A 17999-nucleotide genomic window follows, 5' to 3' on the forward strand; every position below is an offset into this window, starting at 1 on the left:
AGATGGGAATATGATTAGGGTTTTGATGTTAAAGGATCACTCTACTGCAAATATGAATAACATGGAAATAGGTTTTGAACAATGATACATGCATAACCCAGTGGAACTGCTTGTCAGCTTCGGGACTGGGGAAGGAAGTGAAGGGGGAAATCATGAATCTTGTAACCATGGAGTTTCTGTGTACAGTGTTCTCCTGGTTCTGCTCCTTTTGCTCTGCATCAATTGCTGGAAGTCATTCCAATTCCTTCATTTCATTATTACTTTCAGCACAATAATATTCCATCACCATCAGATGCCACAATTTATTCAGCCATTCCCCAATTGATGGACATCTCCATTTTCCATTTTTTTGCCATTACAGAGTGAGGCTATAAATATTTTTGTATACGTCTCATGGAAAAATATTCTAAATAAATTTAACCCTCACCTGATACCCTCATAAAGAATTAAATGCTTCATTTAATGAGATTATGTATTTAATGTAATTGAAAAGACCATCAGTTGTAAAATTGCCAACCTTGTCAACCACACAAAATTGCCCCACCTTCAGAATCCTGCATTTTGAAACTATTTCTCCTGACTATAATCTCCTATTTCTTCCCATTCTCTATTCTCTTTTCCCTCATAAAACTTTAAATTACTTCATCTTTCTTCTTTGCTTCTGTTCTTTCTTCTTCTGGCCTCACTTTCATCCTTTTCTCTGAAATCAACTAAATTGAATCCCTGAGAAATAAAAGAAGTGGTGGATATGATTGATAAGCCATTTTCAGTGTTCTTTTTTAATACTATGAGCACCAGGAGTGGCACTGAAGAGCTGAAGAGGGGCACATGTTACCTTGCTTCTTGAAGAGAAGTCTAAACTATATATACCAGTGACTTTTAACTGTGATTGCTGGTAAATTTCTAGTAAAGAAAGCTTAGTGAACATTTGGAAAAGGAAGCTCGGATTAAGAAGAGTCAGCATGTCTTCACCATGAATAGACCATGGAAAGATGACTCACATTGTAAAATGCGCGAACTGTCTGGGCGCGTTTTGGATGGCGAGGAGTACTCTCTTAACTGCCAAATTTCAGTGTTCTCAGTCTTCATCCTTCTTGAAATTGTGGTACAATAGAAAGAGTTTTTGATCTAGAGTCAGAGAACCTTACTTCCCTATAAAATTTCGTTTTGTTGTTTGAACTTGAAGTTCTAACTTGAGATCTTTTCGAATCTTGACTTTCTCATTCAACTTTAGTGAATTTGGTACCCTTCCTTTGAATACTTAATGACTTTTCATTCAGTCCAGCTATTCAACCAGTTCCAGATATGACTAATTTTTGTGTAACTCATCTCTCTTATCTGTCATAAGAATCATCTGAGAGTCTTTATTAAATACTTTGCTGAAATCTAGGTAAACCCTGATCTACCAGTCTAATAATCCTGTCAAAAAAAAAAGTGAGCTTAGCATGACATTATCTATTCTTGATGAAGCCATACTAACTTTTTGTCATCATCTCTTCCTTTTCTAGAACTGCATTATCCAATTTTTCCAGAAACTGACTGTAAAAGGTGCAGCTAGATGGCTTAGTGGATTGAGAGCCAGGCCTAGAGATGGGAGGTCCTAGGTTCAAACCTGTCCTCAGATACTTCCTAGCTGTTTGACCCTGGGCAAGTCACTTAACCCCTATTGTCTAGCCCTTACTACTCTTCTGCCTTGGAATTAATTTCCAAGGCAGAAGGTAAGAACTTAAGAAAAAGAAATTGAGTTTAACTTATTGGCCGGTAGTTTGCAGATTCTGCCCTCTCTTCCTTGTTATAATCAGGGCATTTTACCATCTCATATCCTTTGGGACTTCTCCCTTTCTATTCAATCTCTCAAGTATAATAAAAGCTAACATTTATATTGCATTTACTATGTGCTAGGCACCATGCTAAATGTTTCATAATTATTGTCTCATTTAATCCTTACAACAACCCTGCAAGGTAGGTGCTATCATTATCCCCATTTTACAGATGAGAAAACTGAGGCAATCACAGTATAAGTGACTTTCAGGTTACACAATAAGTAACTGAAGCTGGATTTGAACTTATGTCTTCCTAATGCCAGGCCCTGTGCTCTATTCCTTGGCTTAACAAACATTTGCCAATTTTTTCAGTATGCTGGAAACAATTTATTTTTTGTAAGGGAAACCTACCTATGTTTCCACAATATAGAGTTAATTATCCACAGTTTTTTATTTTTCTCTTTTTTTAAAATAAAGTTTAAAGAATGTATTCCCTCAACATATTTATAAAATATATTTAGGAAATGAGTACAAAGCAACAAACATGCTAAATTTTATTTTATTTGCTATTTTGTTTTGGATTACAGAAATAGGTCCCCATGATCCAACACCCCCTAGGAGCCCAGACTTATCAGGAAATTGTAAGAAAGAATTCAAAGAGAACAAAGACCCTTCTCCAAAGGCAAAGCGCAAACGCAGTGTGAAGATAAGTAATGTTGCTCTGGAATCTGTCCAGTGGCAAAATGACTCTGTCCAAATAATAACAAGAGCCAGTGACTTGAAGAGCATGGATGAGTTTCTTCTAAAAAAGGTACTTTGGGCCTGTGAAAAAGTTCACTGAAGACAGCATGGAGTCTGGGTCAAACTAGTCATTCCTAGGGTAATCATGTATCCTACATGATAGGGTAAGATAGGTTTGTTAAGGATTTTCCCTGGGTGGAATTTCTCCCACCAAAGTAAATTATAACACAGTTCTCTCATCTAGGAGATGATCTTCCAGAGTTGTGTAAAATTTTGTGATCTTTATGTGGAAACCCAGCCGATTCTCATCTGATCCTTAGGCATACAAAGGGAAGCATTTCCATTTTGGTGGGGATCCTGGCCACATTTGGACTTTGGTATAGAAGCTGAGAGCCGACGTTTGCCAGTTTATCTCTGCAACAATGAGGCATGAGAGTATGACTTTAATGAAAAACATTGAACAAATTGTTAGAAATGTGAAAGGAATATAATATCAGGAAGCAAATAACTTCCTCTTTGGCCAGAGCTGCTCAGGCCCCAGCATTTTCTTTCATTGGTATATAGAGTGAGTAAGCTTATAGAGATTGTGTCATTTTGATTAATGAGACGGCTGCAGCCAAGGATAGCGCTGAGATTCTAAATACAGATATGCTAGAGTATTTCTCCCATATGAGGGTTTCTTTGAGTAATACTATAATCATTACATAAATGTGTACTGACTCTTTCTTTTGTACCTAGATGAATGATTTGGATAATGAGGACAGCAAGAAGGATACATTAGTGGATGTTGTATTTAAAAAAGCATTGAAAGAATTTCGGCAAAACATTTTCAGCTTTTACTCATCGGCATTGGCAGTAAGTGACTCTTCACTGAGCAGTTTAATCCAACAAATCTAAACTTTGGGCTTGAACATAGAAGGGCCAGGTGAACCTAGGAGTTGCCAGAACTTTAGAAGAGAAGTAAGGAAGAACATCTTTAGTAATAATAATAGCTTTAACTTTTTAATCTCTCATATAAAGTGTTCTTTTTTTTTCTGGTTTCCTTCCTCCCTCCATCTCAGGCACTAAGTAGAATAGTGGTTAGAAGGCTGGGTCTGGAATGAGAAAGTCCTGGTTTTACATCTGGCTTCAGACTAGCTATGTAACCCATGCCAAGTTGTTCTACCCTATTTACTCAGTTTCCTCATATGTAAAATGAGCTGGAAGAGGAAATGGCTAACCACTTCAGCATCTTTGCCAAGAAAACCCCAAATGGGGTCATGAACAGTCAAACACAACTGAAACAACTGAACAATAATGACTAATAAGAGGCAAAGACAGGATTCAGAGTCTGATCAAGTCTAGTGCTTCTTCTACTGTACTGATTAATGTCAGGATGCTTATTCTGCAGATTTCCTATGTTCTTGTACTCTTATATGTTCCTCATTTATTATTTTTAATTATATTTTTTTCAATTAGCAAAAACTCACCTTATTCCCCCCCCCCCACCTACTCCATTTCACTCCCCCTCCAATAGAGATACTCTAGAAAGAAAAATAGAACCCCTTGGTGCATATGTATACTGCATATATACTTTATGTGTATTATACTCTGGTGATCTTCAAAGAAAAATTGAGAGGGAAAGGAGAAATGACTGACAGGAGACAGGAAGTGAAGGGCAGAGAAAATTCTTTCACATAATATGGGTCAGTAAATACATTTATAAATGGATAGATAGATAGATAGATAGATAGATAGATAGATAGATAGATAGATACGTGTTATTACTACTTATGCTAACATACATACCAACATATTAACCAATGTTAATTTAGTTTAAATTACCATATTAAGAGTTTTAGGCATAATTATGTTTGTCTTCACCATATTATTGTCATTGTAGTAATCGTTCTTCTGTTCACTTTGCTAAGCGTTAATTCCCACAAATCTTTCCAGGATTTTCTCCAAAACCGTTCTCTTCATTGTTTCTTAGAATCTTTTAGATTGTAAGCTTCTTGAGGACAAGGGCTATCTGTTGCTTCTTTTTGTTTTCCCAACATTTTGCACAATACCAGGCAAATAGTAGGCACATAATAAATGTTTATTGGTTCATTTGATCATAGTACAAAAACATTTTCATCACATTTCTGTTTCTTAGTTTGTTCAGCCATTCCCCAATTTATGGACACCTCTTCAGATTCCTGTTCTTTGTCACCTCAAAAAGTGCTATAAATACTCCAATTCTCCATTTTCCCTTCTCCATTCTTCGTCCCATTTCTCTGTTAAGTGAAATTTATTTTCTATACTCAACTCTGTGTGCATCCTTCCCTTCTTTGACCAGTTGACATGAGTTTGAGGTTCAAGTGTTAGCTGTTTCCCTACCACCTCTTACTTCTTTGTAAAAATGTGTACTTGCTGCCCCTGATTTTGCAAAATAATTTTCCCTAACTTTCCTTTCCCTTCTTCCACCCTAATTTCCCGGTGCATTTCTCTTTCCCCATCTTCAGGTTCTTCTTTTAAAATTGTTAAGACATAGCAAAACCACTCCCAGACTTTCTGACTAATTAGCTTCCCTCCATGATCCCTGATAATGAAAGGGTTCAGAAAGAGCACCAAGTACCATTTCCCCATATTTGAATGTAAGCAGTTTGATCCTTTTAAATCCCTTTTCATTGTTATTCATGTCTATCATTTTATATTCCTCTTAACTGCTGTGTTTGCTCTTTGGAGTTTCTTTGTAGGCCTAGTCTTTTCATCAGGAATACTTAGAAATTTTCTATTTCATTAAAAATCAATTTACCCCCTCTATCATTATACTTAACTTTTCTGGGCAATTTATTGTTGGCTATAAGCCTATAGTTTTTGAATCTGGAAAAATTCCAAGTTCTCCACCTCTTTATGGTTGCTAAATTGTGGATGATTCTGACTATGCCTCCCTACCTGGGAACATCATCCCTAGGAGAAGATCCCTCTCTTAGTCCTCCTTCCATCTGTGACCTATAACTAGGAGGTGAGCAACAAAGCTGCCAGTTGGCTCCTGTTATAGTCTTGGTCTGTATCTAAAAAATGCTCCAGTGTAGGTCTAGAACATTCTCTTTCCCTGTCTCAGAGCCTTTCCCTGGGTATTGAAGAAACCCTGCTTGCTATATGTTACCTGGTCAGATTTCTTAGTCTTTCTGCCAAGATGGGCTGAGAAAAAGACTCTTTGTGACTTTTCCTGGATTTTTCCCATCCATTCAGCCTAATTGTTTTCTAGATCTTTTTAGAGAAGGAGGAGGGTAGCATGGAGCTCAGCTTATTATTACTTAATACTACTCCATCATCTTGGCTCTGCACCTTCCTCCCATTCATTGTTAATATACATTTTGTCTGCTATAATATAAAATACTTATAACCACAGTGTGTTGTTGCTAGCCCCCTGATCTGATGCTATTCCCTGAAAGTCTCATGTTCATCATAGCTGTTCCATTCTCCACTCTGATCTAGAAAGAACACAGAGAAGACTGTCTGTCCACTGGTTTTCAGAGAACAAGTGACTTATTCTCGACCTTGACTCTTCTGTGCGGTTAGAAGCTTTTCATTAGGCTGAGGGTTCTGGTTAGTAGTGTGCATGTATCTCTCACCTACTAGAAAACTTGACACCTGTTATATTTCATTGTGCACCAGATCTTGATGCAATGGATCAGCTTATGAGAAACAAATGTCAGGATCAAGGTTGATGGAAACTCCATAGTGAAGACTGCCTCTTAGTATTGCTGCTTTTCCCTTCCTGATTCTTTCTCAGAGAGCCATTTCCTATCCTTTTTCTGATTACTTTTTGCCTTTGTTTATTGACTAGACCACATAGGACTCTGGTTAACTTATTGGTGAGAAATAGGGAAAGACAGGCTAGACAGAGAGATGACTCTGTCCTCTGATCACCTTGACGTCTTTTCTCTGATCTTGATATCCCCAGTCTCTCCCTGCCACATCTCCATTTCCACTTGGAAGTGCTATTCATTTCTTTTCACTCTACCTCATCTTTTGGGACATGCTTCCTCTTAGATGCTTTATGAGTGTGGAGGCAGAAGGGTCAGCCTGAGACACAGAGCTTGGTTCTCGATGCGTTCTAATTCTGGCTTTGAGTTAGAGAATTATTAATGTTGTCTATATGCTGGGGATTGTGAAAAACATACTGTATAAACTTTAAAGCAAAGTGTAAATATAAATTGTTATAATCCTGTAATACCACATTTAGTAAGCCCTATTTACTGTCACATTTCTTCCCTATTCTTACTCATTTAAAACGAAATCAACCAAAGCTTTCCCCCATTTTCCATTTTTTTCTGTTTTAAAAACAATAGCCATATTGCTTCCAGATGCTTCCCTTATGAAATACATTCCCGAGAATGTATTTCAATCTTATCAAATTAGATAGAGCTAATGAAGAAACTCTGCTGGTCATTGAGTGGAAAGAGGAACAAACTACTTTTCATTCCTTTAAGCCTGCTTAACTGCTTCTTAATTCTTCCTTACTTGCCCTCCTTCTACCGTCTCTGGACTAAGGGTGTCAGACTATCAGGTCCCAGCACACTTCTATCTCAGTAGGGAAATACAGAAGGAATAAGCTTCAGCTGTGTCAGTTCCTTCCTCCTTGTTCCTCAGTCAAAAGCACTTTAAGCCCCAAGTCCTAACTTGAAAGCAAAGCCATTCCTTAGTTTAAAAACACCTTCCAGTCATTAGCAAAGTTCATACCAGAGGACTTTCTTGGAAAGAAATCTTATCTCTAGATTCCTTTGCTACTGAGTCTTGACTTTTATGTAATTCTACTTCTATTGGTCATTAAAAAAAAAAAGATGGAGGCAAGAATATCAAAGATCTTAGAGAGCTACTTGGAATTTCATCATGTGAGATCCAAGATATTACTCTCCCTGTTTCATTAAAGAGAATATCTTAAAACAGTTGATGGAGAAAATGAAGAGGGAAAAATTGTGCAAATAAATTCTTTATTTCACATGCTGACTTAATTATAAACTCTCTAAATTTATATTGCATTCTTCCGTATACTTTGAATTATAGATATTTACTTATATGAGCAATTTCTATGAACATGTTATTTGAAAAGAATTTACTAATTTTATTATAAAAACCTAGTACTAGTTATATCAATGTTCTTATTAATAAATTATATTTCACAAAACCCTCTTCTTGACTCCTTATGTTGCTTTAATAGATGGATGATGGGAAAAGCATTCGGTACAAAGACCTGTATGCCCTGTTTGAACAAATTCTAGAGAAGACTATGAGACTTGAGCAACGGGATTGGAGTGAATCCCCAGTTAAAGTTTGGGTTAACACTTTTAAAGTCTTCCTAGATGAGTACATGACTGAGTTCAAGCTTTTGGATTGCATTGCTACAAAGGTAAACGTCACATATTTGAAAAACAGATAAGATAGCCATGAATTGACTCATCAACTAGTTGTCAAAGTTATTCAAAAGCATGTGATATTTGGGAAAAGTCTAATAACCATGTTGTAACTGCACATTTTTCTAAATTCTTTACCCTGGATTCAAACATATCATTAGAAAGTAACATATCCAGAATATTTGTTACAGTTTCCCAAAGCATGCCTTGAACGAGTTAAAGAATGTGATGCCTAGGTAGTATAAGAAAGTATTTGAGCACTGTTTCTGTGCCTTTTGCAAAACCATATTTGAAGATGATAACTTCTTTTTACCCATTGCCATATGTAAACTTCTATGAGAAAAATTCCTCTTCGAGTTCAAAACCAGTAAAAAATTTTATTTGTAGATGAATTCATAGACTTAGGGTGTAGTACACATAGATGAGACTTATATAGCCCAGTATTTTTTCTCTTAACTTTTGTTCAGAAAGCCAGTGCTAAATTCAGTGCCCCTGTGCACAAATTAAATCAAATATCTGGTAAGAGCTATTCTATTCCTTTCATTGTTGTTTGTTCATTTTTGTTTTTAATCAAACTAGCTTATGTTGCTTGATTTGGTAAATTATTTCAATCCTTTCTGGAAGTAATTGGACTATAAATCATAAATAAATGACCCTTTGAAAGATTTTTTTTGGACTGGGATTAGTTTAAGAGCATAATTGTACACTGGTACAGAAGATTCTTCACTTTATAAAAAAAGTTGTTTAGAGATTTCAGTATTTGCTATAGATGCTGGGGAGACCTTCCCAGTTGTGCTTTTATTGGAAAGGAATAACTTGTCTATAAAAGAGAGATGTTATGTATTATAAATGAAAACTATAAGCATTGGAGAATTTTAGGTTTAATGTCATATGTAGTATAGAACAATGGAAAGAGCACTGGCTTTAGAGTCAGAGGACCTGGCTTCTAATTCCACTTCTAATATTTATTCCCTAGGTCACCACTTTACTTCCCTCAGACTCATTTTCATCATCCCAAAAATGAGGGGTTTGGATTTGATAGACTCTGTGTGAAGATTGGATTTAGCTGTCCCTTCCAGCTCTTGATCCATGATCCTTTATATTATCCACTGAGACATGGTTTCTAGACAGAATTAAAGTTTGGCTGGTTTTTTTTTTTTTTTACCAAGTCCAGTAATAATAAAAGTTGTCTGATAAGGGTCTTTAAATGTATGCCATGTGTAAATCCAAGTACTGAATTTGCAAAGAAAGATTTTGATTTTTTTGTTGCTTTTTTAGGTGCCAAAAACAGAAAGGAAAAAGAGAAGGAAAAAAGAAGCTGATTTTGTAAGTTAACATCTATATATTCTAGTGTATTGTGGAACAATATTTCATAAATTTAGTTTTTAAGACTTGATATGCTATTATATATCAGCTAATATGGTTAGAAATGAATAGTCTTGTAATTTGAAATTAATCATTTATATCCATAGTTGTGAAAATATGTGATAGAAGCTTTCTTCAGTTTAATAATTTTAATTGTTTTTACCAGGAACATGCTAATTCATAAGGCAGAGATATTTCTCAGAAAAAGCTACAAAATTAGGAACCATATCCATTCTCGTATTTTAGAGCTTAGATATTTTCTCAGTTGATACAGAAAAGACTTAATTTGTAACATTTCAACTGTTTATCCTCATGTAGAAAATTTTTAAGCACTCAAAATGGCAAATTCTGCCAATGGTCATATATTTTTTTACTCTGAAAGGTCAATTTTTTTGAAATTATAGCATCAAGAAATATTATACGTAGAGATTTTACACAAGAACAGCTTTGTAACATATATGACTAGTGATAAAATGACAAGCTTTATAGCTGTGTATAATATACATATATATGTATATAAAGTCTGAATTTTGAAGAATGTAGTTTCAAAGGGTAGAATTTCAATTGCAAGATTTCTTCCTTGCCTGAAAATAACTGGTACCAGTAAAAAGGCCACTTAATGTGAATTAATATTTCATAATAAATAGTGCAGGTGAAAGGTTTCAGTGAAGCTTTATTTTGAAAAATGAAACTAAAAATTATGAAAAAATAGACTCTTATATTCACTCTTATATTAACTCTGATGATTATTTGAATAAACAAAGATTGGATCATGTTAATTTTGGCATAACTTTCCTTTAAGTTATATGATAGCACAATATAATATGCTTCACTGTTTCCTGTAATAGCACAATCATAGAGTTGTAAAAAGTAAAATTTAAAGAATTCATCAGTTTTGTTTTACCAAGACCTTTTTTAATCCATTGATCTTGATAGTATTTTCTTTTGAGGTGCCCAACCATTATCCACAGTCAGCAAGCAAAATTGACTAAATTGGTGCAATGGACTGGGGAGGAACTAATTTTTTATGTGGCTAATTCACTAGCAGATATTTTCATATGATGATGACTTTTGCTTCCCTATGCTAATAGTCTAAATAGAATAATATTTAGAGAGCTTAACTTGATACAGATTGGCAATAGCCTTAAGCTATGAGTACTCCTGATAACTTTCCTTATGTTCCTTGGTAGGGTTTTCTTACTAAGAATTACCTCCTTCCAATAAAATCACAGCCTCAAACTGGATTTTGTAGGGTTTATTTTTTAAATCCTGAAATGTTGGACCAGCAAATTAAAAAAAAAAAAAAGATTATTCCAGATATATCACTACAAAATTTATGCCAGTGGTTAGCAAATTAAATACTTCATTGACTTCATACATTTTGCATAGCAAAATTCTAAAATTCCATAATTTGTTCATTAAAACATCATTCTAGATTTAGATAAAAGGATTGTATTCTTTTGAAATAAAAGATTAGAAAGACTCATGACAAACCTATACTTTAAGATTTAGATAATGGTTAATGGACTGTTTAAAACAAATATTGTCAAGGCTTATTTGTGCCTATAATCTAGAGAATTAATCATTTTCAAAGAAAGCAAAATTAGCTTCATCTTTAACAATGGCTTTGCAAACAAACAATATTATATTTTCCTAATTATGAAAATAGAAAGTTTTGTTTTCACTCTGAAAAATAAGTTTATGTAAATTAGATAGAGATGGTACTTTTTTGGGGTAGAGGAAAGAGGAATTTTGTATGTCACTTGCAATAAACTTTTGTTTATTCCAAGAACACTTCCATGTCCTGAGTAAGGTATTCATTATTACTTGGTTGAAGAGTTAAGAAGGTATGAATTCTAATCCAGTGATTTTTGACTACCTATCATTAGCCCTACAAATTGTTACCAGAGAGCTACGAGTAAGTATTTGTAACAGAATTTGAGTCCTCTTACTGTTTGGTTCATGATGAAAGCAAATTTTTACTGTAGCCCAAATAGTAGGACCTTTAGGGTACCTGAACCATTTGCTGAGCTCAAATCATTTGACTGCATCATAGAGGATATAAGAAGATAAGAGGATAAAAGAATTTAATAATCAGCCAGGTAGAGCCTGTTTAAAAATAGCATTCAGTGCCAGGATGGTGTTTGACTCTGCTCGCAATAGGGCACTACTGGAATTTATGTAGTAAGGAGGTGACACAAGCTAGCTTTATGCTTTAAGAAAACCAGGGGGAGACACATTAAGAAGTTAATACAGTCTAGGTGAGAGGTGGTAAGGACCTGAACATCAGGGTCATGTGGATATATCTGAGATATTATGAAGACAGAATCAACAAGACTTGGCAAGTGGTTGACTATATTGAATAAGAGAGGGTGAGGTTTGGGCCTGGGGATTCAGAAGGGCAATGGTTTTAGTGACAGATATAGGCATATTCAAAAGAGGTATTTTGAGGAACAGATATTGAGTTGTTTTGAACACATTTAGCTTAAGATGCCTATGAGATTTTCATTAGAAATGTAAAAGGATATAAGGTGACTTAAGACTGTAGTTCGGGAGGAGGGCTAGGAGTGAATTTATAGAACTGGGCTTATTGATGATCATTGAGCCTACGGTAAGTAAGGTAAGGAACCTTAGTAAGGTTCCCCAAAGAAAGTGTTGGTTGATAAGGAAGCCAAGAATAGTGGTATTTCTCTTATTATAGGGCATTGATGACCCAAACTGCAACCCTCACGCTGCATGTGAGCAACAGCACCACCACCCCCAAGAGGGGAGGGAGGAAGTGCTCCTGCTGGGCAGAGGGATGGATGATAGGAGAAATGTTCTCAGGCACATGGAGACAGCAAGGGGAGCAGCCCCTTCCAGCACATGTGCTATAGGTTCCCCAACACAGTTATAGGGTGACATACAGCTAAGGAAACTGAAAAAGAAATCTTATAGGTAGTGTAAGGATAATTTAGGGTCATGACCTAGTCTAAGTTTGATTTTTGGTCGCCAGGGGATATCCCAAATAAAATACCCAAGTCAGTTTGGATGTCTATGGTGGTTTAATCAATATAGAGGGAAGAAATCAAGGAGAAGAGAGTGGGAAAGGTATAGGATTTCTCCCACCCGGCCTGTGCCAGGGGGAGTTCAAAGTCCTCCGCCATAAGGTTTCTGAAGAAGATTAAGGCTTCTAAGTGGATAGTGTTTGGAAGGTAAAGGAGGAAAAATCTACCTAAACTCCAAGAGAGCTCAGAGAAGACCCCTCACCTGAACTAGGTTACTAGGCTTCCTCCAGTATGGTATCAAGGAAAACTCACCACTAAACCGGACAATAGCTCCTGCCACGCCAAGATGCTGAAAGGCTCAGCATGCTGCCACCAGCTATCTCTCCACCGCAAAAGAGCCTGGAGAGAGGAAGTGACACGAAATATATAGATGGTTTTACATCACTTTCCTGTGTCTCACCTGTATCAATAGTAGCTTAAGCTTGACTTAGGACAGCCCAGGGGTCTGTCAGCTGTTTCTGATTTGTCATTTGCTAGCACATGTCTATCATAGGCCATCCTCCTAGATACTTAATCCATACGTATGTGTGTAGACCTTCCTGATTTTGTTAGACTAAGTAGGGTGGAGTAATCTAAAGTTCACAGTAGGAGAACTAAAAGAAAGAAGTTTTCACAAAAACCCAGTGAAGACAATACTAAAAAATCTCTTAGCACATGATGGAAACCTTATATATATGGGAAGATATGAGCAGGTATCATACAAGATAGTTTGCTGTGGATACAATGAATCCCTGCCCATGGAACATGTCACAGATCTTATTGAAGTATTAGATCTGGCGGGACATGAAAATAGGAGATCATAGGATCAGTATTTGCTATGAAGGTGAGGAAAGCCAGAGTTGGGAAGATAGACCAGAAGGAGACAGAAGATCCCAATAGAGGAAAAAATAGAGTTTTCATGAGTGGAGGAATTTGTATTGAAAGAGTAAAATTTCTAAGTTCTAAAGGACATGGTACAATTTTAAGAGATTACAATATTTACAGGACAATTATTTTGGCTTATGGATAAAGTAGAGGAGATAAAAAATTTATTAGAATTGAGGAGGTTAAGGAATTATGTAATCAAGGTGTTAAGAGGAATTATGAACATGAGTATTAAAGTGCTTGAAAATTATCACAGGGATAAAAGACCATGAGAGAGGTGTTTAAATCTTTTTAACAGTTGAGAAAAATATCTGAAGGATGAGAAGAATGGCATACAAGCAGATAGAAAAGTCCTCAGAAGAGATGCCTGAATGATATTAGGAAGTGTCAGTGGGGAGTTAAGAGTACTCCCCATCTTAGTCTGTGAATTGCGGGGTGTGGGGGAAGGAAGGAGAGTGAGACTAGTGATTCTGAGTGGAGAGAATTGCAAGGGATTTATCTTCAGAGAAGAGCCAAGTTTTAAATCAAAGCAAAACAGATGTTAGTTGAAAAGTGTGAGGATAGAAGAAAGACTTTATAAAGGTGATGTTTAACTGATTTGGGCCCTGAAGCAGTTGAATATTGAAGGGAAGTCCATCTCGGGCATGGGTATGGCATCAACAAAGGCACATAGAAGGAGAGCGACAAGATGTTGAGATAGTGATTATAGCTTTCACTAAGAGAAAAGCATCATTAGATAAGGCCGAAGTAGAATGAAGCCAGATTATAGACGGCCTAGAACAACAATCATCATCATGATGACCATGAACATTTATACAGCATTTTAAGGTTTGTAAATCACTTTACATGTGATCTCATTTGATGCTCATCACTGCCCTGGGAAGGAGGGGCAATTATTACTCCAATTTCATAGATGAGGTAATTGAGGTGGAGAAAGATTAAGTAACTTGTCCCAGGTCACACAGCTGAGGCTGAATTTGAGCTCCAGTCTTCCTGACTCCAGACCCAGTGCTTTACCTTGACAGACACTTTCTTTAGGCAGGCAATGAGTAGCCACTGAAAGTTTTTCAGCAGAGGAATGCCATGTTATAAAATTATTCAGGTAGAAGACAGTAATAGAAGAGATTATTTAAGAGGCTGTTATCACATTATCCTGGTGAAAGATGATGATTGTGGCATAAACTAGGCAGAGTAGAAACAATGAGATGGCTTTAAATGATTTTTTTGGTTTGTTTTATTTTGGTTTTTAGGAAATAAAATTAATTCAGTTTTAGACATTAAAGAAGTTGGAAATGTGGTACTGGAGCAGATGGAATGGTTATGACTAGAGATCATTATTTGAGAGTCATCTGTATTATAGAGGGAAGAAAGGAGCTTACTAAGGGAGAAATCATAAAGAAGCAACAGAGGGTGAAGGACAGAGTATATATTGACCCCAGAGTAGTCAGTAATAGCTCATATCAAAAGCAAAGAATGTCTCTTGTAGAGTGGCCCAGACACCTGCACTTGATCCCTGCTATGTAACATTTTTATCAGTGGCTTTGATAAAGGCATAAATAGCATACTAATCAAATTTTCCAGTAACACAAAACTAAAAAGGACCATTGATTCATTGGATAAAGAGTCAGAATTTAAAAAAAAAAAATTCAACTGGCTAGAAAATTAGGCTAAATTGAGAAAGATTCAATTAAATAAGGATAACTGAGTTTTCAAGGGTTCAAGTGACTAGCCTCATAAGTCGAAAGAGAGAGAGGTAAATTTAGTCATTCATCTGAAATAGGATCTGGGAGTTTTGGTGGCTTGCAAACCAAAGTTGTACAAGAAGAGCCAACAATTTGCCTGTTTTAGACTGCATTAAGATTGGTACAATGTCTAGCACAAAGGAGGCAATGGGGAGTTACAGACTACGTCTTAATAAGTCATGTATCCGTTTGAAACTTGTGTTGCTCTATGGTGATGCTAAGTTTTTACCAATCTGCTTTCCAGGTTTTCCAACAGTTTTTATTGAATAGTGAATTCTTGTCCAAATAGCTGGAATCTTTGGATTTATCAAACACAAAGCTGCTGTACTTGTTTGCTTCTTTATATTGCATACCTAATCTACTCTTATCTAATAATAAGATTACTGCCTTGTAGTATAGTTTGAGATCTTTTATTTCTAGGCCTCCTTTCTCAATTTGTTTTTTCACTAATTCTCTTTAAAGTCTTGGCCTTTTGTTTCTCCAAAATGAATTTTGTTAATATATTTTCTAGTTCCATGAAGGAAAATTTTATTAGTTTGATATGCAACTGAATAAGTAAAATAATTTAGCTAGTATTGTCATTTTTGCTATATTAGCGTGGCCTATCCATGAACAATTAATAGTTCTCTATTTAGTTCTGCCATTATTTATATACAGAATGTTTTATAATTGTGTGTTTGTTTAATTCTGGTGTGTGTCATGGCAGGTAGACCCTCAAATATTTAGAGTTGTTAATAGTTACTCTAAGTGGAATTTCTCTTTCTCTTCCTATCTGATTTTGTTATTAATATACAGAAAAGCTGATGATTTATATGAGTTTATTTTATATCCTGCAACGTTCCTGAAATTGTTAATTGTTTCAGCTTGTTTTTAGTTGACTTTAGGGTATTTGTTTCTTCTTTGCCTATGCTTATTTTCTCAATTTCTTTTACTTGTCTTTGTTACTCTAGTTTTTGTGTATAGCACTCTATTGAATAGTAACAATGATAATAGCCCGACTTATAAATAATTTATTTACCCATTTACAAATAATGCTGCCTCCTGCTTTTAGGAAAATACTACTTTATTAAGGATAATCTCTTTGTTCCTATGCTTCCTAGTGTTTTTAACAAGAATGGGTGTTATATCTTGTCAGAAAACGTTTTTCCACATGTATTGATATGATCATAAGACTTTTGTTGGTCTTTTCATTAACCTGGCACATTTGTATTTTCAAGCCAATCCTGATATTGAACCAGCCATCATTGTATGGCTTTTAAAGCACTTCATAACCTGACCCCTTCCTACCTTTCCCATTCACATCTACTCCTCTACATGTGCACTTCTTGCTGTTCTTCAAATACAACACTCTGTGCCTTTTCCCTCTCTGTCCCTCATGCCTGGGATTATTTTCCTTACCTTTGCCTCTTGACCTTCCTAGGTTCCTTTAAGATTCAGCTTTCTGCTTTCTTTAAGAGGTCTTTTCTGAGTCCCCTCACTGCTAGTTCCTGTCTTCTAACGTGATTTTTCATTTTCCTTTTATATCTGTATCCATATCTTGTGGGTATATAGTTGTTTGCATGCTGTTTTCCAGGTTAAAATGAGATCTTCTCTCTTGTTTTTGCCTTTCTTAGTATTCCCAATGCTTAGCATAATAGCTGGTCTATAATAAGTATGGATAATAAATCATAAATACTTAATAAATGCTTACTGACTGATTTTTTAAAGGTTTTTATAATTAGGTATGAAGAGGTGGAGGTTTTAATTAGAGTTGCTTCAGGGTTCATGGAAAGAAAAGTATGAATTAATAAAATGACAACTAATAGAATTTGAGGTTGATAAAGAGGTTTCCCCCATTAGCATGGATTTCTGAAATATAAGACAGGTAGACAACCTCTAGCCACATCCAACCCCTCAAGTTAATTTTAAATGAACCATAGCTTTTTCCAAAATTAAAAACTGATTGCCTTTCTCTACTGTTAAAACCTATTGATGTTCTAGTTGTAAAGATAGACTATCTTGTTACTTAAGAAAGAAATAGCCTAAGGTTTATCTTATGGGGCTATAACTAAATGAAAGAATATCACCTTCTTTCTAAAAGTTAAAACGATCAGTAACTAACAAGAAAGAAATAGGATGTGTTTAAAGTCTAGGATAAATGTGTGCCCTGAACAAAAAATATCAGATACTGGAGTAAAGGGGGGGGGTGGGACCTATGTGAAAACTCAATTAGCCAACCAGAAAAGTCAGAGGAGACCTTGCATGGAGGGAGAAGAGCATCTTTCAAATTTTAGGGATAACGAATACAGTCCAAGTACAGAAAATCTGTATAATTTGAGAATCACCTTTGTAAAGGAGTCCAAAACTTATAATTAGAAGTCCTTCAAATACCATAGCAGGAGAAACAATAGGGACTACTTGATTAAGGTGCTATGGATATGCTAAAGGAAGAAAAAAGATTTAATATCCATTAGGGAAGGATTTTTGAAGCAGCTTCATCATATTAGAGGTCTGGATAAGGTGAGGTATATTTGCAAGAATTAAGGAGGAAGAGATGATGGTTTTTTCTTCTCCCATAGTCCTTTTTAGTAACACTTATCTAAGAATCAACACTAATACTTGGTAATACTAGTAATCAGTTACAAAGCAGAAGAACGGTAAGGACTAGTCAATTGGTATTAAGTGACTTGTCCAGAGTCACATAGCTGCCCCATAATCTTCAATCATCTTGATTGTATTCCTCTTTTTCTCTTTTTTTGCCCTCAAATATCTTCCCTTCCCTTTATAATGATATAGTCCTGTCAGGAAGGACCTTAACATGTAATTTCTCCCTTCTAAGTTCCCATTCTCTACCTTGTTGTCATCATCTCCTCTCCAGGTTTTGGTGCTGCTCCGTTGCTATTGGTATTCCTCCAAAGTGGAAAAGGGCATCACAATTCTGTACTAACTGCAATTAAGAAAAAAAAATTTCTCTGTTTATTGAAGATTTTCAAAAAAGAATTAATATCTACTAAGCATAGGGAAAGTCAGATTTTAAAAATGCATAGAAATGAGTGTTTTCAACTACATTCTAGCATCATATTAAATATATTAATATAGTTTATGACTCTTCTT

At 35.6% G+C, this 17999-nt stretch overlaps 1 protein-coding gene across 23 annotated transcripts in view; it reads left to right on the forward strand.

Moving 5' to 3' along the window:
- The window catches only part of MYO9A (myosin IXA), a 308527-nt gene that overhangs the window by 244028 nt on the left and 46500 nt on the right, over nt 1-17999 (forward strand). For all 23 annotated transcript variants that reach the window (XM_056800401.1, XM_056800408.1, XM_056800432.1 and 20 more), the window contains 4 exons: nt 2351-2574; nt 3243-3359; nt 7696-7884; nt 9167-9214. In XM_056800401.1, the coding sequence (XP_056656379.1) occupies nt 2351-2574; nt 3243-3359; nt 7696-7884; nt 9167-9214 (578 nt within the window). The remainder of the gene's footprint in view (nt 1-2350; nt 2575-3242; nt 3360-7695; nt 7885-9166; nt 9215-17999) is intronic.

Source organism: Monodelphis domestica, chromosome 1, assembly GCF_027887165.1.
Source record: "Monodelphis domestica isolate mMonDom1 chromosome 1, mMonDom1.pri, whole genome shotgun sequence".
Classification (NCBI taxonomy): Eukaryota; Metazoa; Chordata; class Mammalia; order Didelphimorphia; family Didelphidae; genus Monodelphis; species Monodelphis domestica.